Raw genomic sequence first — 26,066 nt, 5'->3', positions numbered from 1 at the left:
TCACTCCAGAGGAGCTTTACTGCACTCAGCCAACGCTTGGCATCACACATGGTGATCTTAGATTTGTGTGCGGCTGCTCAGCCATGGAAACCCATTTCATGAGACTCCCCGACAACCAGTTCTTGTGCTGACGTTGCTTCCAAAGGCAGTTTGGAACTCGGTAGTGATTGTTGCAACCGAGGACTGAAGATTTTTACACGCTACGTGCTTTGGCACTCGGTGGTCCTGTTCTGTGAGCTTGTGTGGCCTTCCACTTTACTGCTGAGCTGGTGTTGCTACTAGACATAGGCAGATTGGCCACCTGGCAATTCTGCCAAATGCCAGATGGGCCAGACCATTTTTTAGACAGGTGGGCCGGTTGAAGCTGAAACAAATATATAGCATTTTTGCACTATTTCTCTGTCATAAAGAGCATTTGGCCAATCTGCATGCAATCACCAGTCCTGCTAATAAAATAAAAAAATGGCCAGCCCGGGTTTCTGTTTAGCTAAGGGGGAGGCTAATCTTATGGTTATGCAAATTCTCATTCAAAGTCAAACAGGCTTGAGATCCACTTTCACTCGATGTCATTCATTAGAGATGGATTGGAAAAAATTAAGGTGGTGGCAGTGATAGACCCCTGAAAAAAAGGCTCTTGAGGAAGATGCTCCAAAATGTGCCAAATTAACAGACTTATTTTCAGTTCTTATTGTCATCAAGGATAAGTTGGGGAGAAAACTAGTACACACAGCCTACAGCTGATAGCTCATATGCTGCCTATATCATATGAAATAGTACAGTAACAGAAGGTTAATTTGCAATAGGCAATTTTCTTTTTTAATGGGGGTGCCATAAGGGCAGGCACGTGCACAGATAGACCCCAGGGGGGGCTTGAGCCCCTGCCCTTTTTCCCTGTGACTCTACAAGTGCCCCCGTCAGTGCTCCCCCCAGAGGAGTAGGGTGCCCCATGAGCTGCTGTCCCCCAAAATGTCTTTGCATGGCATTAGTTTTGCAGATTATTTTGTAAAATGGCTTTTAAAAACAGTCTGTAAGCGAAGATTGAATCAAGTAATAAATACAATTTATACATTATAAATCATTAATATCCAGCAAAAATGTACCACCATATTTGTTACAATTTGCTAGTGACAATATTATTTTTAAATTGACATGAAGACAATAGACAATATAGACACCAGCCTCACCCCCAGAGGGAGATGGTATTGTGAACAAAATAGGGGCCCCTCCCCTCCCCTCAAAATGCAAAAATGAAGAAAGAAAATGCCTGATTGGTCAGAATTCAGCACAGCAAGAGTATTAACACGGCCGATTTACTATACACTATCTTGTCTTGAAACGAACCTGTAGTCTGGCTGTGGGTGTGGAGAACAGCGCGCAACAGCAGCATCACGGGTGTGTTCAGCTCAGAACTGCGCTGTCCCGCCTGGACTGTTTCCATTCGTCCGTGAGTGCGTTGGTAATTGTATAAGGTAATTACATAAGGGACTTTATAATTGTGATTGCTCATTTTTAAACTGACATGTTCAACTGCAGAAAAAGTCATAGTCGTCGCAAATCCACTTCACCATGCGGGTACAATTTCTTGTGAGTTGTTTTTCTGAATTGGGATACACGGCATTGTATGCGCTTTCTCGTGTTTTCAACTTTCTTATTCCATAGCAACAAAATATGACACATTCCACACACACTTAATATTAGTTTGTCTAAAAAAAAATATTGAAACTCATCAATGCTCCTCTCCACAGATGTCTTTAGTAAAAATACTGTTTTATTGTTTGAGTATTTCACTTTTGATTGCAATTTTATAAAATCCAATTCTAAAATCATTTATAACTTTTAAATTCTTCAAGTGTTTTAAAGAAAACAAAAATACCAAATAAACTCAAAGTGAACATTTACATGAAAGCATAAAAACAATTACATTTGTGAATAAATGGCGAACTGCCAAAGCAACAACATTTTACAAAAACATTGTAATTTAACCGAAAATGCAAAAAAGGGGAAACATCAAAGGAACAGAAACAAAACAATCTGATGCATTTAAAATAATTAAAACGGTCAATGCATTGGATAAAAAACAAACTAAAAAAATAAATAAACTCCAAACTATCACAACAAAAGAAAATGTTTCATTAAGAACAATTGTTAAAACACAAGTAAAAACATTAATTCTCAAAATTAGTAAAATACTGTTTTATTGGTAAAAGTATTTTACATTTACAAAAATCGATCTGTATTCTCATCAGACATGGCTGACCACACGGCAGCAGAGGGAGAGTCTAAACTGCAGAAGTCCTAAGTGCAGTCATTGTCATTTATGGGGGTCAAAAAGTATAGTAATTGACTGTGGAGGCAAGAGGGAGCAGCCACCTTGCTCACACACCCACACACCCAGACATACAGTACACACAAAATGACTACAAAAGATTTAGAAGTGAGAAGTTTTTCGAGATTTACGATTATACTAGTATATACTACACTATATACTACAGGACTACACCAGCCGCCGGAGGAGGGAGGGAGAGGCCGGGGGGGGTAGGGCTGATTAAAACGATCAGTCTTGCCCGGGGTGGGGAGAGGCATTGTTGCAACGTGACTCAACTGAGCATGCGTGACCCAATTCCAGTGCCAGCTGCAATGTGGATGCCGGGAAATCCCTCCCCATTACCGTATTGCTCAGTGGAAATGATCAGATTAAACACGTTTCTCTAACAGCGAGGGGCCACATTATAGCCTAGAGACAGAAAACAGAAAAGTGCTGACAGTCACTACAGTATATATTATTAGTATTATTATTATGATTATTACTATATACTATCCCTTATATCAGAAACTGACAGTGATCCATGAATAGCAGCCACACTGATTTATGATGATGATGATGATGAATGACTGCGTGGGCAGATGCCAGGCTGGCTATTCCGTACAGCCGGGTATTACGGTATTTGCTAGGGGCGTGGGCTGTTCTGCTATCGTTTGAGGAAGTCAGGGTCCTGCGTCAGTCTCTGCAACGGGGCAGCTGATACACGTCCGAGAGCCAAACATATATATATATATATTAGGTTTGTACGTCACGCTTACAGATATAGAGTAAAGTATAGATAAGACAGAGAGGTCGATTGAGTCGGTTCTGACTGAGCAAAAAGTTGTGTGGGAAACTAAGCAACATTCAGCCTTTAAAGTAAGTTGGGAGATGATTATTGGGTTTGGATTTAGGCGTGGTGTGTGTGTGTGTGTGTGTGTGTGTCGGTGCATCCGGGTTGTTGAGGTGTGTTATGTGTTATGTGTCATGGTGCGTACTCTGTTTATACACAGCCAGCAAAAACAAACAAACAAAAAAGCTGCAGTAGAAAGTGACTGGGTTGTATATAAATATGAGACCAGGATCCCGTCTGAGGCAGGACGGGGTAGACTCGCCCTGCAACTGAAACGCATCCACTTGTCAAACTAGAAGTTAATGCACAGACAGCCAATTACAATCGTTTACATTTTTTGCAATAAAACGGGAGCGGGCAGTACTGTAGTGTGCGTCATGATAATAATGACAATGTTTTGTGTGGTCCACTCCCACGCTGCAGCAGTGTGTCTGAAAGCGCCTTCACTGCCAATGTGATCGGACCGGTCCTGCCCCCCGCGCCGCGCCGCTCTCTTTACTGGAGCTTCGCCACACCTGGTTCCCGCACCGACCTCGCTGATTGGCTGGCAGCCCCTGGTGGGCGTGGCTTGTCAGAACGACGTCGGCGTTCTTTCCTGCCCGTTCTAGAAGTAGAATAAACGTTTTATTTGCGTGAGCCTCGCTCGTATCTCCAGCTCCGGCGAACAATGGCATCAGACGCTCCAGGTGAGGTTTTGTGTGGCTGACAGGACGTTTGCTATTGAAACCAAAGTTTCTGTGTTCTAACAAAATGAGGTGTGCATGACAAGGAGCTAAACTTGCATTTAATAAAAGGAAAAACGATTAAGATTAGTAATAGTATTCATATTATAATGATGTTGTCGTTACTGATATGTTATTATGTCAAGTCCGCTTATGTGTTTTTATAGGCGCTTGCAGCCAGTGTTCTGTGTGGGTTGCAAAATGGGGATCTAAAATCCTGCTGTTATTATTATTATTCATTATTATTATTATTATTATTATGGTGATGATGTTGAAGAGGATTCTGCATTATCTTGAATCCAGCATATAGAAAGGATTCTGCTTTGATTTTGTCTTTGTGCGGAAGTCGTATATCGGGGTCAAAGTACAGCTCTTGACTGTGGAGGCAAGAGGGAGCGGCCACCCATCCACCTACATGCATACACACACACACACACACACACACACACAGTATAGACACACTGACTGACTGGGGACTGCGGTACACGGACACTGCACCAAGAGAGAGGGAGCAAAATGAATCGCTGTGTTCCTAAAAAGAGCCGCTCCGACTCACAGTGCTCCTGACACCGCCCTGCCCTGTAAGCTGTACAACCTGAAACATACACCGGGGCTCTGAACAGCACAGAGGCACCCAGTGAACACGTCCCTTAACACACAGTACCAGCCAACTGAGCTGGGACTCAATCTGGCAGTTCCACTTCTCAATGAGATATAGGAAAAGCCAGTCATAATGGCACTGCTAAAACCGCCGCTCGACAGAAAACTTGTAGAGAAATTGTCCGAGCAAAACCAGGTTGGGACAAGTGGAAGCGTTTAAACACCGCAACGACCAAAATAAAAGAAATGGCTTTCCAAAACAGAACTCTCTGGAGAGCCGCTGTACAGATATCCAGCAAAAGCATATAAAAAAAGAGCAAAATCAAATTTGAGAGCTGAAATTACTAAACAAACGCCAGACAATCACACCTGCCAAGCTCAAGATCCATTTCCCACAGTTGATTGAAAGAGAGAGATTAGCAATTGTACTACCGGAAGAAAGGCACGCAGTCACACTAGCAGGAAATTATGTTGTGACCTGTCATAGCCTGAGGGGGCCACAGGGGGTGCTGTGCACGGGGGCTCTGCTAGGCAGACCCACCTGGACCCTCTGTGGCAGTTTTGTTGAAATCTGAATCTGAATCTGAAGGCAAAACTGTGATTACTTACCTGACACACATTTCCCTATAGGCAAACTGTCTGTGTATGTCCAGGACTGCTGGCGGGAGTCACAATTTTGCCTTATTTAAAGCACAGCACTAGACTGCCAGTCCCTCCCTCCCTCCCTCCCTCCCTCTGTGCAGGTGTCCTCCCAGTGTCCATATTAACTCTTTCTCTCTCTCTCACTAATGACAGCGAAGAAGAGCCGTATGGACATGTCTGCTGAATCCATCATCCGCATCCCCCCCCACCACTACATCCATGTGCTCGACCAGAACACCAATATCGCCCGCGTCGAGACCGGGCCCAACACCTACATCCGCCAGGACAATGAGAGGTACGCACACTGGGCGTGTAATACACTGCAAACACACTCCCTCCCTCCCTCCCTCCTTACCTTTCTCTCCTCTCTCTCTCTCAGGGTACTGTTCAGTCCAGTGCGGATGCTGATGGTGCCCCCGCGCCATTATTGTGTCATCGTCAATCCAGTCGCCCGCGATGACGAGGGTCGTGTCCAGTTCGACCAGGCGGGGCAGGCCAAGCTGCGCCATGCCGACCTGGAGATCCGGCTGACCCAGGAGCCCTTTCCCCTGTACCCTGGAGAGGAGCTGCAGCAGGTCTGAATCCTACACTGACACACTGTACACACTGGATAACGCACTGTACACACTGACTGTACACATTGATTGACACACTGTACACACTGACTGTACACTCTGGCTGATGCACTGTACACTCTAGCTGATGCACTGTACACACTGACTACACACTGACTGACACACTGTACACATGGACTGACATACTGTACACCCTGACACATTGTACACACTGATGCACTGACTGTACACATTGACTGACACACTGTACACACTGGTTGTCTTCCCACCCCCCTCCCCCCACCTCCAGAACATAGCTCCTCTGCAAGTGGTGCTGCCAGACTCTGCCCTGCGTCTGCGTTCACTGCTGGACTTCGAGGAGGCCGACGGGGAGAAGAGGATCGCTGGGGACGAGTGGCTGTTCGAAGGGCCCGGTTAGAGATCCTGGGGACACGGGGGACAGGGGAACCGGGAGTGAGTGGGTGATAGTGACAGAGAGTGACAAGCAGATTGACAGGATGGGTGTGACGCACTGCTGTGCTGTGTTTGTGCGTTAGGGACCTATATTCCCAGAAAGGAGGTGGAGGTCATGGAGACGGTGAAGGCCACGGTGATCCAGCACAACCAGGCCATCCGGCTGCGCGCCCGCAAGGAGGGGCTGGACAGGAACGGCAATCAGAGAGTGACTGGTGAGACACTGACCGCAGCGCCGCTCACTACACACTAAACACGACACTGACCTCTACACACTGGACAGGAATAGCAATCACAGAGTGACATGTGTGAGACTGCTGTGTGACTGCATGTGGAAGTGATCGTCTGTGTGAGACTGTGTCATACTGTGACAGTGTGTGTGTCGCCCCAGGGGAGGAGTGGCTGGTGCGTAAAGTGGGGGCCTACCTCCCCGGAGTCCACGAGGAGGTGATCGACATTGTCAATGCCTTCGTACTGACCGAAAAGGTACTGCTGCTCATCCGTCCCTCTGTCTGTCTATGTGACTGTCCCACTGTCTCTCTGTGTGCCTGTCAGTCTCTCTCTGATCTTTGTTGTGTTTCTATCGGTCAGTCAGTGAGTGACTGTCTCTATTACATCCCCTCTCTCTCTCAATTCAAATCAAGGAAGCTTTATGGGCATGACTGAGTGACATCAGTGTGGCCAAAGCATTGCCAGACAGGCCCAGTGTTCAGGAACAACAGATACAATCATTAGATATTGAAGACTTTATCAGATATAAACAGACATGTTGTATTCACAGTGCACAGCGTCATTTCCTTCTCTCCCTCACTCCCTCCCTCCCAGAAAGCGCTCCACGTGCGGGCGCTGCGCTCGTTCCGGGATGCCGGCGGCCGGCTGCGGCGCACGGGTGAGGAGTGGCTGATCACGCTGGCCGACTGCGAGGCGCACATCCCCGAGGTGAGCGAGGAGGTGGTGGGCGTGGTGCAGGTGACCACGCTGACCGGCCGGCAGTACTGCGTGGTGCTGGACCCCCTGGGGCCCGACGGCAAGCCGCAGCTGGGCCAGAAGAGGGTTGTCAAGGTAGGTGGCGGCGGTGCAGGGGTTGGGGGGGTGACTGTGTGTGTGTCTGTCTGTGTGTCCGTGTGTGTATTCATCTCTCTCGCTCTCTCTCTCTCTCAGGGGGAGAAGTCGTTCTTCTTGCAACCTGGGGAGAACCTGGAACAAGGCATCCAAGACGTGTACATCCTGTCGGAGGACGAGGGGCTGGTGCTCAGAGCCGTGGAGGCTTTCACTGACACTGAGGGGGTGAGCAAGAGGGAGGGCAAGGTGTAGACACTGCTATAGATGAGCCACACACAGACTGTGCTCTACTGACCATGTACAGACCACTATGACAGTCTGGTCATATTCAGACTGGTACAGACTGGCCATACTTTACCTAGATTGCTCCAGTAATGTAAAATGTGAAAAAATGTAAAAATAATTTGATATGTTGTAACAATTGTAAGTCACCCTGGATAAGGGTTATAGACTTGCCATATAGAGACTGATACAGACTGGTCATATATACACACTGGTACGGACTGGCCATATAAATAGAGAGAGAGAGAGGGAAGGATGCTGGTGCTTCACTGACACTGAGGGGGAATGAGCGGAAAGAGGGAGTGGCTGGGGCTGAGATATGTATCTGTCTCCCATTCACTATAATATTAGTGTCTCACTGTTTAACCACCCCCTTCTCTCTCTGTGTCAGGGCTGTATTCATCTCTCTCTCTCAATTCAATTCAATTCAAGGGTGCTTTATTGGCATGACAAACAGTTTTGTAGTGTTGCCAAAGCAGTTGATATTATATACATACATTGAAAAATAATAAAAGGTAAGAAAAAGGAGGAAAAAAAATAAAAAATTGAAACAGTACAATATAATTTATAAATAAAATCTTAATAGACATGTACATTTACTTTATTTATAGTTTACAAGTTTACAGCTGGTGCTCATGTATGTTTTCACAGTGGCAGGCGGCTACATATTGGGCAGCCAGGGGGGCTGTGTGTCCCTCCCCCAGGAGGGGATTTATCAATTCAGAAAATTATTTTATAATATTTATGAATTTATTAAAGAATGTGTCCCTTATTTTGGCATATTTATTGCAGTGAAGGAGGAAGTGCATCTCTGTCTCGACCTCTCCTGTCTCGCAGTGACCACAGCGCTGCTCCTCTCTGGGCAGCCGGCTCTGCCTGTGTCGGCCCGTCTCTCTGGCCAGGCTGTGGTCACTGTACTTGGTCAGGATCCGTCTCTGCTTCGTATCTCTGACAGTGAAGAGAGACTCTGCCAGGGTGTATTCTCTGTTTAGGGCCCGATAGCAATCCAATTTACTTTGGGATTTGGTTTCATTGTTCCAATGTTCCAGATAGGAGGTTTTGGTTATCTTTATGATTTGGTTGACTCTAATTGGGGGCAGGTAAGCAGTGCTGACCTGAAGCTGGTCTCTGTTCGCAGTATTAGCGGGGGTCAGTGCCGTGAGCTTCAGGGCCAGCTGACTCAGGGGACTCTTTTCAGGGCTGAGCTCTTGGGTTTGGAGGGCCTTGTACTGGAGTGAGTCTGACTCACTTTTCTTCAGGTGCATCCAGAATTTCAGTGCTCTTTTCTTTATATTAATGAGGGTTGGGAAGTGGCCTAATTCTGCCCTGCATGCGTGGTTTGGTGTGTTCCTGTGCACCTGCAGTATGTTTCTATAGAGTTCAGCATGCAGGGTCTCTATTGGATGTCTGTCCCACCTAGTGTAGTCCTGTTGACTGAGTGGACCCCATACTTCACTACCGTACAGCGCAATGGGCTGGATCACACTGTCAATTAGTTTGAGCCAGATTTTGACTGGAATATTAATGTTATAGAATCTTCTTCTGATTGCGTAGAAAGCTCTTCTTGCTTTGTCTTTGAGTGCCTTCACTGCCAGGTTAAAACCCCCTGACGCACTAATAGTCAGGCCCAGGTAAGTGTAGTGTGAGGTGTGTTCTAGGGTAGTGTTGCCTAGCGTGAAGTGGTATTTGTTTCCCTGAGGTCTGGCCTTTTTTTGGAAGTATTAAAATTTGTTTTGTTTGTTTTTATTTTGATTGTAAAATACTTAACCTAATAAAACAGTATTTTTTTGGAAGATCATGATCTTTGTCTTCTTCATGTTTACTGCCAGGGCCCAGGACTGACAGTACTGCTCTAGCAGTGCCAGGTTTTGCTGAAGCCCCTGCTCTGTGGGCGACAGCAGGACTAGGCCATCCGCATAGAGCAGGAATTTGACTTCTGTGTCATCTCTCTCTCTCTCTCTCTCTCAACTCAATGCTTTTAAAGCAGGCATCATATGCCCCTCTCTCTCAGTGCAGTGTCAGTGTCCGGTCAGTAAGTCTGCACTGTATTAACTCGCCCTCTCTCTCTCTCTCTCTCACTCACAGCAGGAGACGGAGCGGGAAGCGGAGGAGGGAGAGGAAGGGGAGAGGGGGGTGCTCCGTCGCCCCGGGGACCGCTGGATGCTGCGTGGGCCGCTGGAATACGTGCCACCGGTGGGGGTGGAGGTGTTGCTACAGCGACAGGCCATACCGCTGGACGAGAACGAGGGGATCTACATCCGAGACATCAAGAGTGGGAAGGTAGAGAGAGAGGGAGGGAGGGAGGGAGGAGAGGGGAAGAGGAAGAGGAAGAGGCTTTCTTTGTAGTGTTTATTGATGTCATTATCACGATTGGTGATGTCATTACTAGTGTCAGTGATTTAATGATTACACTAGTATTAATGATTATGAATTGTGTGACTTGCATTTTCCCATTATCATTGATGGGGAATATGGGTTATTTTCGGTTACTTAAATTGACCCCCTCACATGTATCATCTACCTTGTTTATGACAATGCAGTTACTATGAGAACAGAGATGCTAACTAGTGTTGGAATTTACCAATGGGCTCAAACTCAGACAGTTTCAATTCCCCCACCCCCAGCCTGCCCAAATAAGCCCTCATTGGCTCCTTGGTCCCGCTAACTCGCTCCCCATTGGCCGGTCCCTCCCCAGGTGCGTGCCATGATCGGGCACACCTACATGCTGACCCAGGACGAGGAGCTGTGGGAGAAGGATCTGCCACCCAACGTGGAGAGCCTGCTGGCCGCCGCCCAAGACCCCCTGGCTGACCGCTCGGAGCGGAGAGGGCACGAACGCCAGGGACCCGAGGAGCCCAGGGACCGCACCCGCGTTGTCTCCTACAGGGTACCACACAACGCTGCTGTGCAAGTGTACGACTACAGAGAGAAGAAGGCCAGGTACAGTGGGGAATGGCTGGGTACAGACTGGGCTATATTGGCAATATTTGGACTGCTAGATACAGACTCAGCTAGTCAGTCAATGTGTTTATAATCCCTCCCTCTCTCCCTCAGGGTGGTGTTTGGGCCTGAGCTGGTGATGCTGGGACCAGATGAGCAGTTCACCGTGCTGTCTCTGTCGGGGGACAAGCCCAAGCGCTCCAACGTCATCAAGGCCATCTGCCTGCTGCTGGGCCCCGACTTCTGCACCGACGTCATCACCATTGAGACCGCCGACCACGCCCGCCTGCAGCTGCAGCTCTCCTACAACTGGTAAAGCTGGGCTGAGTGTGTGAGTGTGGCAGGGCTGGGCTGTGTGTGCCATGTGTATTTCCTATAGTGTGACTCGGGGTTAACGAGCTATGGAGTGTCTCTACTAACGAGCTGCAGAGTGACCCAGTGTGCCGTGTCTCCGCTCCTCTCAGGCACTTCGAGGTGTCACAGGATGCGAAGGGTGCTGAGGCATCCAAGATCTTCTCTGTGCCAGACTTCATCGGCGACGCCTGCAAGGCCCTGGCCTCCCGCATCAGGGGCGCCGTTGCCTCCGTGCAGTTCGACGACTTCCACAAGGTGTGACCCTGACACCCTCACACGCTGACACACTGACTGACTTGCACACTGACACGCCGACACACTGACTGAGGCCCTGAGGTGCTAAACTCTCTCTCCACACCTCTCCGGGACCCAGAACTCGAACCGAATCATCTGCTCGGCCGTGTTCGGCTTCGACGAGTCGGTGAAGCTGCGCTCCAGCCTGTGCTTCCCCCAGAACGGGCTGATGATCACCAGCGTGGACATCCAGTCCGTGGAGCCGGTGGACCAGCGCACCCGCGACGCGCTGCAGAAGAGCGTGCAGCTGGCCATTGAGATCACCACCAACTCACAGGAGGCATCTGCACGGTACGCACACACACACACACTGTAACACCTCTGCCTGCAGTGCTGTTTACACCTATTAGTTAGTCAGTCACTGTGTCTGTACTGTATTGACTCCTGTTTCTCTCTCTCTCAGGCACGAGGCGGAGCGTCTGGAGCAAGAGGCTCGGGGACGGCTGGAGAGGCAGCGCATCAGTGACCAGGCGCAGGCCGAGAAGGCCAGGAAAGAGCTGCTGGAGCTGGAGGCCCTCAGGTCAGCTGCTCCCATACATACTCACCCATACACACACTCACTCACTCATTCGTGCATGCACATAGCTTTTCTGCTACTATGAACATAATAATTATTATGAATATTATTATACTAGTAGTAATAATAAAAGTGGTAATAATCGTAGTAGTAGTGCCCGTGGTAATGGTGCCGGCGGTGCCAACTCTGATGCTGCCCTGCCGTTTCAGTGCCGCTGTGGAGAGCACCGGCGCTGCCAAGGCGGAGGCGCAGTCCAAGGCGGAGGCGGCGCGCATACAGGGGGAGGCAGCGGTGGAGGAGGCCAAGCTGAGAGCCGAGGCACAGAAAATCGAGGCGGTGAGGACTGGGGCCGGGGGCAGGACCGGGGCTGGGGCAGGCAGACATGCACACAGGCAGTGCGTCAGTCAGTCAGACGCTGTGTCAGTCAGTCAGTGTGTCTATACTGTATGAACCCCCCACTCTCTCTCTCTCTCTGCAGGAGGCGGAGCTGCTGAGGCTGGCGAAGGCTCGGGAGCAGGAGCTGCAGTTCCAGCAGGAGACCATCCGTCTGGAAGTGGAGAAGCAGGAGAAGCTGGTCACCATCGAGAGCAAGCGCTTCAAGGCAATGATGGACAGCATCGGGGCCGAGACCGTCCGCGACATCGCCCGCTCAGGGCCCGAGCTGCAGGTACTGACCACTGCTGGCCATGACAGACTCACTCACCCAATCTGAACACTGCTAGCCCACACTGACCACTACTGACTCACACTCTCTGACATGAGCGCTACTAAGCCCCGTTGATTCCCATGTGGGAAACTGACCCTCACTGACTGCTATTGACCATGACTGACCCCCACTGACCACTATTGACTGTGACCGACCCTCACTGACCGCTCTTGACCATGACCGACCCTCACTGACCGATATTGACCGTGACCGACCCTCACTGACCACTATTTATTGACCGTGACCGACCCTCACTCCTCCCAACCCGATTCTCTCCCTCTGTCTCTCAGGTGAAGCTGCTCCAGTCTCTGGGGCTGCAGTCCACTCTCATCACCGACGGCTCATCCCCGGTCAACCTCTTCACCGCCGCCTCCGGCCTGCTGGGGACGCTGCAGGCCCCGGGGGTGGGCAAGCAGTGAGGGGGCCAGCGGGAGGGCGGGGGAGAGAGGGCCGGTCCCGGAGAGCAGGAGGGAGAGAGAGAGGGGGAGAGGAGCGAGGAGGAGAAGTTGTGGAGAGAGATGGGCGCCGTTTGTACAGTGTCCCCTGAGGATCTGCGGAGCTGCCTCTCACTGTTATGCACTAAAAAGCCTTAAAACTGTAAACTCTTCCTCCTTTGCATCTCTCGTTCTCTCTTTCTCCCTTCCTCCCTCTCTCTCTCCCCCCCTTCCTCCTCTCTCTCTCTCTCTCTCTCTCTCTCTCTCTTTCTGTGTACCGTAGAAGACTCTCTCTTTCTTGCTTACCATTTGCCTTTGCCGGCTGCTACCATTGGGATATATACTCCAATGGGAAATGGCACCTCCGCACCCTGATCAGGCCAACGGTTGATGTCTGATAACTGACTACAGAGCTTGCAATGACAGTGTCTGTAGATGGGAGGCAGCAGTCTGTCTGTCTGCTACATGAAGGACCACTGCTGTGTGTGTAACTGTTTAACAGGCTGTAGTGGAAACTGTTGTCCATATAATGAGGAATAAAAGCCTATGCAAGTTAAATGGAATTATGTTTGCCTGATACCCAGACACCCTGCCACACTGCCATACCCTGCCACTCCCAGACACCCTGCCACACATTCATTATGTTTTAACTTATTTTCTTATACCTTAAATCTTGTAATACCTAAAAGCTGTAACTTTTTACATGACACATTGACAATAGACTGACTGTACACAGTAATACACATCCACTACAGACTGATACATCATGTGTACATTGAACAGTGTGTGTGTGTGACTGTACAATGTTGGCAAGATTTATCACAGGCTGACTGTATATTTCATCCTACACCCTATCCCATTCTCCTCAAATCTACACCCAAATAACCCATCACAATCTTTAAATCTTTCTCAACGGGCTGGATGTACGACAAGATTGCGCATGGTTTAAGAGCTGTTAACCCGTTGCAATCGATGTTGGGGAGGCGTGGACTAACACCACAGCTTTTGTGTGGTTTACAGTTTTGCAGCAACAATCTGCCAGCGTGTTTCAGCCGTTGATTTAAGATTTCATTCTGGGTGTTTCTGCAAAAAGCCTCTAAAACAGGGAGGAGACTATGCAAATGAGGTGACAATTAATGCCAATCAGATGCACTGAAGCTGCCTGCCTTTGCGGCTCTTACAATTGCATCGGGTAGTTAAGAACTGTGGGAAATGTGTTACAAGCAGTTGCAATCAGCAACTCTTCCAAAGGCAATGGGGAGAAAAACACTGTAACCTTCCCAAGAGCAAGTTAACTAATCGGGAAAAGGTACAGTCTCACCAGTTGCACAATTATTGAGCTACTTTATTTGTAAGAACAGTCAAATATCAAACCAGCTGAAAGAAATTTGGAAATTGCTGGCTATTCGGTAAGTATACCTGCTTTAGGTAGTTAACGGATATGTAAGCTGTAGAACAGTGTGTATTGATAGTTGGTTGCTCCTTTCCTTACAGGGAGGAAAAGCTCTATTGAGCCTCTAGACCTGAACAGAGGTGTTAAGTTACCTATTGTTGTTTCTTTTGTGGGTATTCACTGCATAAATAGTGCATATATTTCGAGAAGAGCTTCCGAGATGATAGTGCTGACATGAGGACTGCCCTCCTAACCCGATTCCCCTCTCTGGGAGCGTAAAGACCTTTCTCCTCTCACTGAACTCTATTAGAACATAAGAAAGTTTACAATCGAGAGGAGGCCATTCGACCCATCGTGCTCGTTTGGTGTCCATTAGTAACTAAGTGATCCAAGGATCCTATCCCGTCTATTTTTAAATGTTCCCAAATTTTCAGCATCAACCACATCGCTGTGGAGTTTGTTCAGATTGTGACGCCTCTCTGTGTGAAGAAGTGTCTCCTGTTTTCTGTCTTGAATGCCTTGAAGCCCAATTTCCATTTGTGTCCCGGATGCGTGTGTCCCTGCTGATCTGGAAAAGCTCCTCTGGTTTGATGTGGTCGATGCCTTTCATGATTTTGAAGACTTGAATCAAGTCCCCACGTAGTCTCCTCTGTTCCAGGGTGAAAAGGTTCAGTTCCTCAGTCTCTCAGTAGGACATTCCCTTCAGACCTGGAATAAGTCTGGTTGCTCTCCTCTGAACTGCCTCTAGAGCAGCGATATCTTTCTTGAAGTGTGGAGCCCAGAACTGCACACAGTATCCAGATGAGCTCTAACTAGTGCATTGTACAGTCTGAACATCACTGCCCTTGTTCTCAATTCTACACTTTTAACAATATACCCTGACACTCTGTTTGCCTTTTTTATTGCTTCCCCACATTGTTTGGATGGAGAAAGTGAGGAGTCCACATAGACTCCTAGGTCTTTCTCATGTGTTACTTCATCTAGATCTGTACCTCCCATAGTGTAATTATAGTGGACATGTAGTCTCCTCTGTTCCAGGGTGAAAAGGTTCAGTTCCTCAGTCTCTCAGTAGGACTTTCCCTTCAGACCTGGAATAAGTCTGGTTGCTCTCCTCTGAACTGCCTCTATTGGGGGGTTACATGCAATAATGTGTGTCGGCTGCACAGGCCATAGGGTGGCGGTCTGATATTCCTTAATAACACAAACAGTCAGACCACAGTGTGGGTAAACAGATTGCAGCCTGAGCACCAGATGGCAGCACAGCCTCAGTTTTGCCTGCCATCCCCGGAGCTGCCCATCCCCAGCAACAGCCCCGCGGGTACGGGGGACGCTGGCGGTGTGTCGGTCGGAGGAGAGGAGAGGGGCAGGCAGTGCACCCTGCTCTGCTTTTACTGCCTGACTCTCACACTCTCTCTCTTTCTCTCTCTCTCTCCGAGCTGTGCTTGTTCTCCCCAGAGATGCCCCTCGCTCCTCCCTCTCACTCCACAGCCGCATTATGACAGCAGGAGCTTTCCCTCCCTCCCTCTTTCCTTGGGTCTCCCTCCTCCATCTTCCCTCTTTTCCAGCTCTCCCTCCTGCTCTCTTACATTCCTCATTTCCTCCTGCAAAGGTATATTCTGCTTTCTCTCCCTCTCCCTCCCCCTCCCTCCCTTTTTGTGACACAATGTTTCTTTAATAATTCAGGGCATGTAACGTAAAGATGATTTCCTTCATGTTTTCCCTCTCCCCTACCTCATCTCTGCCCCTCTTTCTCCCCCTCCCTCTGCCCCCAACCCCGCTCTCTCCATCAGGGAAAAAATGGGTTTCCTTGGGAACCAAACTGTGTAACAGTCAAGACTTATAAACTGCACTGCAATACACAGCAGGCACACACAGACCAAGCCATGCTATACCACAGCATGCTGAGAGAGGGAGGGAGAGAGGGAGCAAGCCATGACTCCAGCTGACAGAAATCAGAGCAGCGTGAGTCCAATGTCTCCACCCGCCAGTCACTCCCGTGTGTCTGTGTCTCTCTTTCTCTCTCAGCCAGCGTCTCCACACACAGACAGACATGCTGATCAGCAGCTGCAGTCTGGGGAACAGTACTGTATTACTCCACAACTGCTGCTACACACACAGGATTGACAGCGCTGTATTATAAACACACTGACACTGAACACACTTGGCAGAATAGGGAATCTCGTTCTCTCTCCCTCTCTCTCTCTCATTCTCTCTCTCCCCCCCTCTCTCGTTCTCTCAACCCTCTCTCATTCTTGCTCTCGCGCTCTCTCTCTCTCTCTCTCTCTCAGCAGCACGGGGCACAGAGTCTGATTCCAAGTGAAGCCTTCCTGTTGGGGAAAAGGTTTATTTCAGTATAAAAGTACAATTATTTACAGAACGAGGCGAGCGGAGGCAGACAGACAGCTCGGCCCTCAGTCCGGTCCGGTCCGGTACTGCACACAGTGCGTCGGGCAGCCCTCTCTCTGCCCTCAGTAGCGGCGCTGGCGGGGGGAGAAGATGTGTTTGGGGTCGGCTCTCTGGGCCGAGGGGGCGGCGGGGGGGATGGGCGTGGGGGTGGGGCCCGAGGGCTCGGCCCTGAAGAGGTCCCGGCCCGTACGCAGGATGTGCTCCTCGATCTTGCGGTGCCGCTGCATGTCTGACAGCACCTTGTCCAGCCGGGCCTCCCGCCGCTGGGAGCGGCCGGAGGAGCCTGGAGAGAAGGAGGGAGGGTAAGAAGGGTAGACGGACACGCTGACTGACTGACACACATATTGACATATTGACAAACTGATTGACACACTGTGTACCTGGGGTTCTGCGGCGGTTGATGTAGGTGTTCTTTGGGGTGCTGAGGGTCGTCTCCTCATCAAAGTCAAACTCTGTCGGACTGGGAGCCCTGAACACAGCAGCACAGTGAACACAGTGAGCACACTGAACACCACCAAGCACACAGTATACACCGAAACACACCTCCCTCCCTCCCTCCCTCTTTCTCTCATCCCCTCAGATAGTCTCCCTCCCTCCCTCTCTCTCTCTCCTGTTCCACCTCTCTCCCTCCTCCCTCACCCTCCACCTGTCCCTCCCTCTCTCTTTCACTCACTTGTAGTCTCTCTCCCTGTCCTCCCTCTCCCTCCTCTCTCTCTCCTCCTCGGAGTCGGCGCTGTCTCTGTCGGGGGAGGACTGTGTGTCAGGTGTGGGGGGGCGGCGGGGCAGCGGGGACAGGCACAGCTCCAGGACCCCTCCCCGGTCCAGCAGCTCATACAGACGTTTGATTTCCAAGGGAGGGGGCATCCAGGAGGCGGGGTCCTCGATCTCCTCGTCACTGCAGGGCACCCCCCACTCCTCCTCCTGCTGCCCCTCTCCCTCTTTCTCTCTCTCCCCTTCCTCCTTCACCTCGCTCTCCTCCTCTGCCGCATCCTCATCCATCTCACTATCTGGAGTGGTGGGGGGGGGGGAGATTATTACTGTATTTTCAGTGTGTCAGTCAGTCAACGTGTCAGTGTATCAGTCAGCGTGTCAGTGTATCAGTCAGCGTGTCAGTGTGTCAGTCAGTGTGTCAGTCAGTCCAGCAGGACTCTTTCCCCCTTGATGATTTTACAGTTTTCAGCCCAGTCACCCTCGCTGTGCTTTACCTTTCTCTCCTCCCGTGTCCCCCTCTCCCTCTGAATCCAGGGTCTTCTCGGTCGCTTCTCGCAGAGCTTCCCCTTCCTCCTCCCCCTCTCCCTGCTCCTCCTTCTCCCGCTGTCCTCCCTCCTCGGCCCGGCTCGTTCCCTCTGGTCTCTCTTCCTCCCCGACACCCAGAGACTGCATCCCCTCTCTCAGGGACGAGTCTGCGGGCTCCGTGGACTGCATCTGCCTGCACACCCAAAAAAGAGAGAGATAGAGCGAGAGTAGTACACTTGTATCTGCTTTGACAATGTTGTGATTGGTCATGCCAATAAAGCACCTTTGAATTTGAATTTGAGTTAAATACAGTACAGACACACTGACTGAGAGAGAGAGACAAACATCCAAATTCAGGAAATGTGATATTATCTCTCTCCCACAGAGCGAGTGTTACAGGGACAGGTAAATGTTCCAAAGATAAACAAATCTCTATTCGGGGGCCTGTGTGATGTCACAGTCACCGGGTCACTGTGGGAGAAGACGGGATGTGGAAGTCGCCATGAAGCTGAAACCACACCAAATGAGTGCCGGTGCTGTTTCCAGACAGGAACCACGGATCAGCTGTTTCACTGTGTCGGGCAAATTAGTGCACAGCTGAGCAGAGCGACTGACGTCACCGGAGCTGCGTTAATCGTCATTAATGAATGGGAGACGAACAATGACATCAGCATTCATAACGGCCAAGGATACAAAACCAATAAGACCCGCCCAGTGCAACGATCAGATGTGTAATCAGCCTGTATTGGTTATTACAACTGTAAATAAAAGCCCTGACTCGGGTCTTAATGTCTTTAAAACTTTACTCTTGAAAACCCCTTCCTGTCTCATAGAGTGCCTAATCAGCTAATCAATCAAGACAGGAATTGTGCATTATTGGGGGATATTATAATTAACACATCGCTGTCTGATTATGTATATTGCTCTGTTATCCACACCGATTTCCCCTGCGTAGTGTGACTGATTCATTGGTGTTTCTGATTGAAAGAGAAGGAAATCAGCAGGTTTTCAGAAAGAAGCAGCTTCCCTGGTTTCAGCTGATTCTCTCCAAACGTACCTTATGTTGTGTCCCCTGTATTTATAATCCGACTAGGTTCGTACTGTGTAAAAAGCCCGACGCCACCGCCGTGCTGTGAAACTCGCCGAAAGCCAGACGAGTGTAAACAATTGGTCTATAGGTGTATCGATCAGCGGCGCTGTAAACACGACGCCATTTTGTGCGCGTCATCGTCCTGCTCCACACCAAAACGCAACACTTCAATAAAAAAAAATACATCGGGCTGAAGTGCGTGTTTGGTGTATTCAGATACATCCGTCACAAAGTGCGAGAAGTGCACTTTGACCACGATTTTTCGGCGGCTGTAATGATGCGTTTCGTTTTCATTTGAGTTGATTTAATTTACTGTGTAAGCAGGACACGGGAGGGGGCGGTGCTGTGTAGTGACGTCATCACTTCGAAAAGTGGCGGCTTTGTGTTTATTATGGCTGCAGTTTATGGTTGCAATGCAAGTGGTTTCAGTACAAATCTGACATGATTCCAACACAACTCATTAACTCTTAACAACCTCATAGTGAAAAAAGTGGTAGGCTAAATGTTACTGTACTTTTACTGTAGCCCCTATTGTAATACTAGGCACTGTATCTGATATAATAACCCTTTGGTAAAGGTTGGTAGGTTGTCAATGCCAGCGACAAGCTATGACTGCTTTTAAGCTTAGATTTATACAAATTTATATGTATATGTATGGATTTAATTATTTATATGGTATTAAAACTGTAACAATCTATCTGAACTTCAAATTCAACGACTTTAAAGTGTCTGGAAAGGAGAAGGAAATATACAGCAATCTTGCTGTTTCCCTAGGATAGTCATTTTCAGCTCCATATAACTGATATGCAGTATTATTCTGTGTATGTTTCTACACAGCACACATGGGCTCTGCATCTGTAGGTTTTGTACGTTTTCATGAACTGTTTTTGTGGTGTTTCTCCTTATGGGCAATACCAACGTTCAATTATTGAATGGCCTTGTCTCTCCATCTGCATTGCCACATTATTTAAGGTAGGTAGGCCTAGCTAAACGATCAGTTAGTTTTGTGGATGTTAATATATTTATTTAATCTCAAGGTATGGCTACGTTATGGTAAGGAGGACAGATTGATGGGAAACAGTGGGGCTCTTTATGTTGAGCTGTGTTTTCTGATGGAAACGTCTGGTAGAGCCGGCCCCTGGGGATCCTGCCGTGGGCCGAGCTGATGAACACCACGCTGACAGGGTTTATACTCCACAGCCGTTACTGTACCAGCTGACTGGCTCCCTCTAGTGTACACTGGGGCTGTGGTGGGGGAGTGCCACCGCCAGATGGCAGCCCAGCCCCAGCTTTGTCTGTCTGTCCGTCCGTCCCCCCTCTGGCTGGGTCCATGCCCTCTCTCTCTCCCCCTCTTTTCCCAAATCTTCCTCTCTCCATCTCTCTCCCTCTCCCCCCCCTCTCTCCATGACTCCCTCACTGTCTGTGCTGCACTGCAGATGCCTTCTCTCTTTTTCTCCATCCCTTTCTCTCCACATCTTTTTCCAAATCTTCCTCTCACCCTCTCTCCATGACTCCCTCTCTGTTTCTCTACCTCTCCATCTCTTCCCCCCCTCTTCCCCTGTGTGTCCACAGCTGCCAATACTCTCGGTCCATACTTCCCAGCAGATGTCTAATTTCCAACTATGTCTACCTGTATTATTTTCAGTGTCTTTTACTCTTTTTATATTAGTTTTTCGAGGTTTTTGTTCCTTTCTATCTTTTCCATGTCTTTCCTTCTCTTTCTTTCCTTCTTTCTTCCCACCTTTCATTCTTCAATCTTTCTTTTTCTTCCTATAGCTTTCTTTCGATCTTCCTTCTTTTCTTAACTGAAATCATACATCGTTCAATTTGTCTTTTTCAACAAGTGCCTGGTCCCACTGTACACCGACCGTGAATTCTCTCCCAACATGTCACTCTCTTTTTATTGTGATTTTGCTTTCTTCTTCATCCTATATCTTCCCATCTTCCCGTCTCTTACCTTGTTCTTTGTCTTTCATGTGCTTGATTCCACTGTATACTGGCTGTGAAATCTCTCAACCGTGTGAATCTCTTTATCGGTTTATTTACTCCTTTAAAAAAACATCACTTGGCACTTCTTTTAGCTCGCCTGTACCAGGACTTGGGCGGTGCTTTGCTTGAGGTGTCTTGTAATGCTTTCAAAATGTACTTTCTGTCAACTTTAAGTCCCTTGGGTAAAACTTCTAGGATGTGGATAAACCATTCTAATCACTGGGAACTGTTAATAGGTACTGACATTTTTTTTTTTAAATGTACATTGCAAACCACATATTTAAAAATCAGGAAACCGGTTGATTTTAGTAGCTAAGCAACTTCCTACAGCATAAATAAAAAATAAAAAATATATGTTTGTTCCATTCCTGTACAATTGCTCCAGTTGAAAGGAAGTCAAGTCTGTGTATCTTCACCTGAGAGCCTACTGGCTCTCAGGTGAAGATACACAGACTTGACTTCCTGTCAGACGGACTTGACTTCCTGTCTCATTGTTATTGTACTGATTTATTCATTTTGTAACCCAATCGGGGCAGTTCTATACGTTGGCTGCATCAACACGGCTCCTCTTTCCCTCGCTCTGTTGGATGAAGGAGGTGAAAGTGTTTGGTTCTCTCTAAACATGCCCTCATCTGTCCATCTCCTTCGCCCCACTCGGGAACGTCCTGAATCGAATATCTGATGATGTCACCGTTCCACGCGTGTTAAAAGTTACGTTGATAAGTGGACGATTGTATTTTAAAATGTGTGTCATCTTCTAGAAGTGTGTTCAGATTTTGTCGTGTCAGGTGTTTGGGATACAGCTGTGTTTAAATGATGAAAATGGGAAAGGAATTCAAGCTGGGAAGTCTTGTCTGCTGTACCCGCATATGAATGAAGTATCTGCGCTGATTTTAATTTTAATATTTTAATATTCCTATTTAGGGCCCGATCACATTCACGTTCATCCAATCATTGTCATTCTATCTCTCTCCTCCCTTGTTACCTTTCTTATTCTGGCACTCTCTACCACTCTCCCCTTTCCTTTCCCTCTCCCCCTCTTGTTCACTTTCTCTCCCTCTCTGAGCTGCACTCGTTTTCCCCAGAGATGCCCCTCGCTCCTCCCTCTCACTCCACAGCCGCATTATGACAGCAGGAGCTTTCCCTCCCTCCCTGTGTTAATATGCTGTGGTGTCCAGTCAGTGTTAACCCCCCCCCCTCTCTCCTCTCTCCCTCCCTCTCTCCCTCCCTCTCTCCCCGTCTGTGTTAATATGCTATGGTGTTCAGTCAGTGTTCCCTCTTTTCTCTCTCCCTCTCTCCTCCTCTCCCCCCCCTCTCAAGTTCTATTATTTTTTATTGCCTTACTGCGATAGAAATGATATATATATATAATAAAACACAAAAGATACAACACAGGCAGAAATAACACAGCAGGTTCCTCCCTCAGTCCCTGATATAAACACTACAGTCCCCCCTCTCTCCCTGAGAGTACAAACCTCTCTCTCTCTCTCTCTCTTCCCTCGTTCTCACTTGCAGACTAGCAGCATTCATTATTCTATCTCTATCCCATTCTCTCTCTCCCCCCCTCTGTTCCCTCTCTTCTCTCCTGTAGAATTCAATAGTCTAATCTATGTCTCTCATCTCTCCTGCAGCGCTCAATAAGGTATCTCAGTCCTTGTCTTTCTTTTTGAATTGTTTGGTGTTGTTTGACAGCCCCTCTCTTTCTCTCTCTCTCTTCCCTCCTGCAGAAGAACATCATTGTATTGTATCCATGCCTCTCTTCCCTTCCCTCTGTTCCCTGTCCCTTCTCTTCTGTAGCATTCAAGTCTATTTCTATTCCTCTGTCGCCTCTCCCTTTCTCACACACACACTCCTCCTCCTCCCTTCTTTCTCCTCTCTCTCTCGCGCTCTCTCTCTCTGTGGCAGCATTTTTAAATAATTCATGTGCTATAAAATTTCAAATGAAATTGATTTTTTTTCTCCTTCTTTCTTGAAATGTCTGTTTTCTCTCCCTTCCTCCCTCCCTCCCTCTTTCTCTCTGTCCCAGAACAGTTTCCCTGGCAACCAGAAAGTCTTGCAGCCAGGCTCTCGGTACACACTGTACTGCACAATATGAACCTGTACAGTTCATACGCAGCCGGCCTGTATGCCAGTGCCTAGTCAGCTCCTATAGGGCAGTGCAGTTTTGAGGTTGAATAATGTTTGTGTGTGCAAACTCACTGTACATTCAATGTACTCTCATGTTGATGCACACATACACTACACACTCTTTACACCATGTACTCATAGATTAAACACACTGTATACACACACTACACTCACACTACACACACTGTACACTCAGACAACACACACACTATACACACTGTACACTCACACTACACACACTGTAAACTACACAACTACATAACTTTGTATCACAGAATCAATAAACACAGCGAGTCTCCAGTCAGGTTCTCATGCAGTGCCTTTTATTCATCCTCACAGATTCCCTTGAAACATTTTTAATTTTTTTATATATTTTTTTTTATTTTGTAACTTTTTCTTCCTTTTCCTTTTTTTAAACAAACATTTTCGGTGTCATCATTGATCAATGTATTTTAAAACGCATGCACTGGCAAGCTTTACAAAAAACAAAAAACAAAAACACACACACACACACATATATATATATATATATATATATATATATATATATATATATATATAATGTTTTCAGTATTTTGATGTCAGCTCTGCCCACATTGTGACGACGGGCAGAAAATTGCATGAAGAAAAACAGTACATATATATATATATATATATATATATATATATATATATGTAGGTGTATCGTCTTGACACTTTTTGGTGATGTCTTCTGTCTCCCTTCCCTCCTCCTCCATCCTTACACCCCCAACCCAAGCATCTTAAACCAGTGCTTCTATGCTTTCCAGTCCAGATTAATGCAACCCCCCCCCCACCCCCCCAACCCCCCAACCCCATACAACATGGTTACATCAAATTCAATACTATGGAACAGAGCATGAGTCTGGCTGAAACTCCTACATTTGCACACACACACACACACATATATATATATATATATATATATATATATATGAAAAAAATGAACATATATCTTTATACAGTATATATAGATATATATAGATAGATATAGATATATATAAAACGTATAGCTGTGTAATGTATGGTGCGTTAAAAAAAGTGGACAGGTAATGCATTAAGTAGCTGGTGATAAACACTGTGGCACTGTACGAAGTCTTTTATACCTTTGCTTAAATATCAAAGAATAGTTAATTGACTGGCTCGTTAGTAAAACTGTAACCATGCACAGGGCCCCCACCCCGAGGCTCCTGGTAATGACATTTGCAAGACGAGAGCGGAGAGGCCGAGTAAGTAATTGTACAAAAATAAATCCCTCAGTCGGGAAGTCAATCGAGAAATTCGTTGTCAAAATAAAACAAAAAGAAAGACAGAAAGGAAGAAGTCCAGAAAAGCACATCATAACAGTCATGTTAACAATAATCCGAGAAGTGATAAGCGCATATAATAATCATATGTCATCTCTATATATGTGGATATATAGTAGACCAAGGATAGTACAAGCAATAATAATCATAATCATATGAACAATAGTAATAGTAGTAATAATATCTGTGCACTCCGTATAAAACTTAGAGCAAGACGATTTTCATTCACAATGGTTCTTTTTTTGTTTTCTTTTTGTGGTTTTATTATCTTTTTTTCATTTTCTTGTTGTTTTTCTCGCTTCTCAGTAGAAAACATGCAGCTGTCTCTGTGTGGTGCCGGGCGCCGTACAGAAACTGATAGATAGGACCCTCCTACGTTATACAAAATTAGATGTTTGTTGCTTTGACGTGTCGTGTCGTGTTGTGTTGTATTGTGTTGTGTCTTGTTTTATTGTGTTTCCACCCCACCCTCTGCTCCTCCCCACCCTCTTCCCTTCATCAAACTCTCCCTCTCTCTCTGTCTCTCTCTCTCTATTGTCCACCCAGATGGCCCTGTCTGTTTGGCTCTGGGTCTGGGTCTGTCTCTCTTGTCTGTCTATGTGCCTGTGTGTCTGACATTCAGAATAAGTGTTCGTCTGAGTTTGTGTGTCTGTGTGTCAGTCAGTGTGTAAGTGTGTCTGTGTCAGTGCGCTGTACATGGTAAGAGTCCCAGTGTACACTACATTCCACCCTGCCAGAGGCAGAGCTTCTGAAAGAAGGAAAGATAAGGAGAGACAGAAAGGGAGAGAGAGTGAGAGAGAAAGAGAGAGAAAGGTACAAAAAGGCATGAGGCTCTCAGTTTGATTGAAAGGATAAAAATAAATAAAAGACTGTCTACCTGCCTGTCTGTGCGAGCCAGACGTGGGCCGGGCTGCAAACATCAGCTCTCAACAACTGACCTGCATTGCACTGACCACTGACTGACAGGGACTGTAAACACTATTCAGTGAGGCAGACATTAGCCCTGTCCCTCTGGGGTCTGGTGCGTATTACAGTGGCATTGTGGCTCCAGTTCTGCTACGGTCTCACTCCAGGTGTCCAATCCACCCAAGCCCCTTGCAACACCAGTACAGCAGCCCACCGTGTGCCGGGCCTGTCGCCTGGCTCTGCCCGGGCCTGTGTTGGCTGGCTGGCTGGTTCACACACCTCCAGCCTGGGCAGCTCTTGATCTGGGTCGACCCACTGTCTCCCTGTGTCTGTGCATTCACACTAAAGCCAATCAGAACCTGGGTCACTAAGGAGTGGGTCCAGAACCCAGGCTGGTGTTGAAAGGGATCCGTGTGATTTTGTGAGAGAGACTGTGAGTGTACGCATATGCATCTGTGAATGTGCGTGTGCGTGCATGTGTGTTTGTGCATGTGTGCATGTGTGAGTGTGTTTGTGCGTGTGCGTGTCTGTGCGTGTGAGCGTGTCTGTGAACGTGCAAGTGTGTGTATATGTCTGTGAATGTGCGTGTGTGTGCGAGTGAGCATGTGTGTCTGTGAATGTGTGTGTGTCTCTACAGCAGGAGGCTACAGTGTCTTTGGGATTGTGTTTGAGCCAATAAAGACCCACACCATACCAACCAAGCAGCCAGGGCTGTACTGAAGGGCAGATCATTGGGAAGGAGGGGGTTGCAAGATTTTTCCCTCCTGGTCTCCTGTTCATTTTATCAATAAACACATCTGAGATTCTGTCAATAAGGTTTCCAGGCATCAAACCAGTGAAAGGAAAGTTCTCTTAAGA

At 47.7% G+C, this 26,066-nt stretch overlaps 2 protein-coding genes across 5 annotated transcripts; one reads left to right on the top strand and one right to left on the bottom strand.

The window, feature by feature from the left end:
* The first annotated feature begins 1,346 nt into the window (after positions 1-1,346).
* Positions 1,347-13,294, top strand: mvp (major vault protein). 4 transcript variants are annotated; one of them, XM_066721722.1, is made up of 17 exons: positions 1,347-1,469; positions 5,273-5,414; positions 5,499-5,694; positions 5,984-6,107; positions 6,231-6,362; positions 6,539-6,633; positions 6,973-7,209; positions 7,309-7,434; positions 9,577-9,771; positions 10,187-10,431; positions 10,546-10,743; positions 10,896-11,040; positions 11,159-11,370; positions 11,483-11,599; positions 11,806-11,932; positions 12,075-12,263; positions 12,593-13,294. In XM_066721722.1, the coding sequence occupies exons 2-17, from the start codon at positions 5,287-5,289 to the stop codon at positions 12,719-12,721; spliced, it is 2,595 nt and encodes an 864-aa protein (XP_066577819.1). In that variant the 5' UTR covers positions 1,347-1,469; positions 5,273-5,286; the 3' UTR covers positions 12,722-13,294. The 4 variants fall into 4 exon arrangements, with proteins under 4 accessions (XP_066577819.1, XP_066577818.1, XP_066577817.1 ...); XM_066721721.1 differs by lacking the exon at positions 1,347-1,469 and adding an exon at positions 2,949-3,062; XM_066721720.1 differs by lacking the exon at positions 1,347-1,469 and adding an exon at positions 2,984-3,181.
* A 3,163-nt stretch (positions 13,295-16,457) lies between these two features.
* On the bottom strand, positions 16,458-18,992 carry LOC136767913 (PAXIP1-associated glutamate-rich protein 1). The gene is made up of 5 exons (XM_066721987.1): positions 18,829-18,992; positions 17,741-17,964; positions 17,209-17,542; positions 16,916-17,004; positions 16,458-16,818 (listed from the first exon to the last, which is right to left on the bottom strand). Exons 2-5 carry the CDS (start codon positions 17,958-17,960, stop codon positions 16,598-16,600), a joined length of 864 nt encoding a protein of 287 aa, XP_066578084.1. The 5' UTR covers positions 17,961-17,964; positions 18,829-18,992; the 3' UTR covers positions 16,458-16,597.
* Between the last annotated feature and the right edge of the window lie 7,074 nt (positions 18,993-26,066).

This window comes from Amia ocellicauda, chromosome 14 (genome assembly GCF_036373705.1).
Source record: "Amia ocellicauda isolate fAmiCal2 chromosome 14, fAmiCal2.hap1, whole genome shotgun sequence".
Classification (NCBI taxonomy): domain Eukaryota; kingdom Metazoa; phylum Chordata; class Actinopteri; order Amiiformes; family Amiidae; genus Amia; species Amia ocellicauda.
Note: the sequence above shows the minus strand (reverse complement) of the source record. Positions and strands in the feature narration are given on the sequence as shown.

What these genes read in the sequence shown, in the direction of transcription:
- LOC136767913 (XM_066721987.1), bottom strand. Translation starts at nt 17,960, where the DNA reads ATGCAGTCCACGGAGCCCGCAGACTCGTCCCTGAGAGAGGGGATGCAG. An exon ending in GGACACGGGAGGAGAGAAAG is followed by an intron (nt 17,543 to 17,740) that starts GTAAAGCACAGC and finishes CCACCACTCCAG; the next exon opens with ATAGTGAGATGGATGAGGAT. An exon ending in CAACCGCCGCAGAACCCCAG is followed by an intron (nt 16,819 to 16,915) that starts GTACACAGTGTG and finishes CCTTCTCTCCAG; the next exon opens with GCTCCTCCGGCCGCTCCCAG.
- mvp (XM_066721719.1), top strand. An exon ending in CTGGAGAGGAGCTGCAGCAG is followed by an intron (nt 5,695 to 5,983) that starts GTCTGAATCCTA and finishes CCCCACCTCCAG; the next exon opens with AACATAGCTCCTCTGCAAGT. An exon ending in AGGCACAGAAAATCGAGGCG is followed by an intron (nt 11,933 to 12,074) that starts GTGAGGACTGGG and finishes CTCTCTCTGCAG; the next exon opens with GAGGCGGAGCTGCTGAGGCT.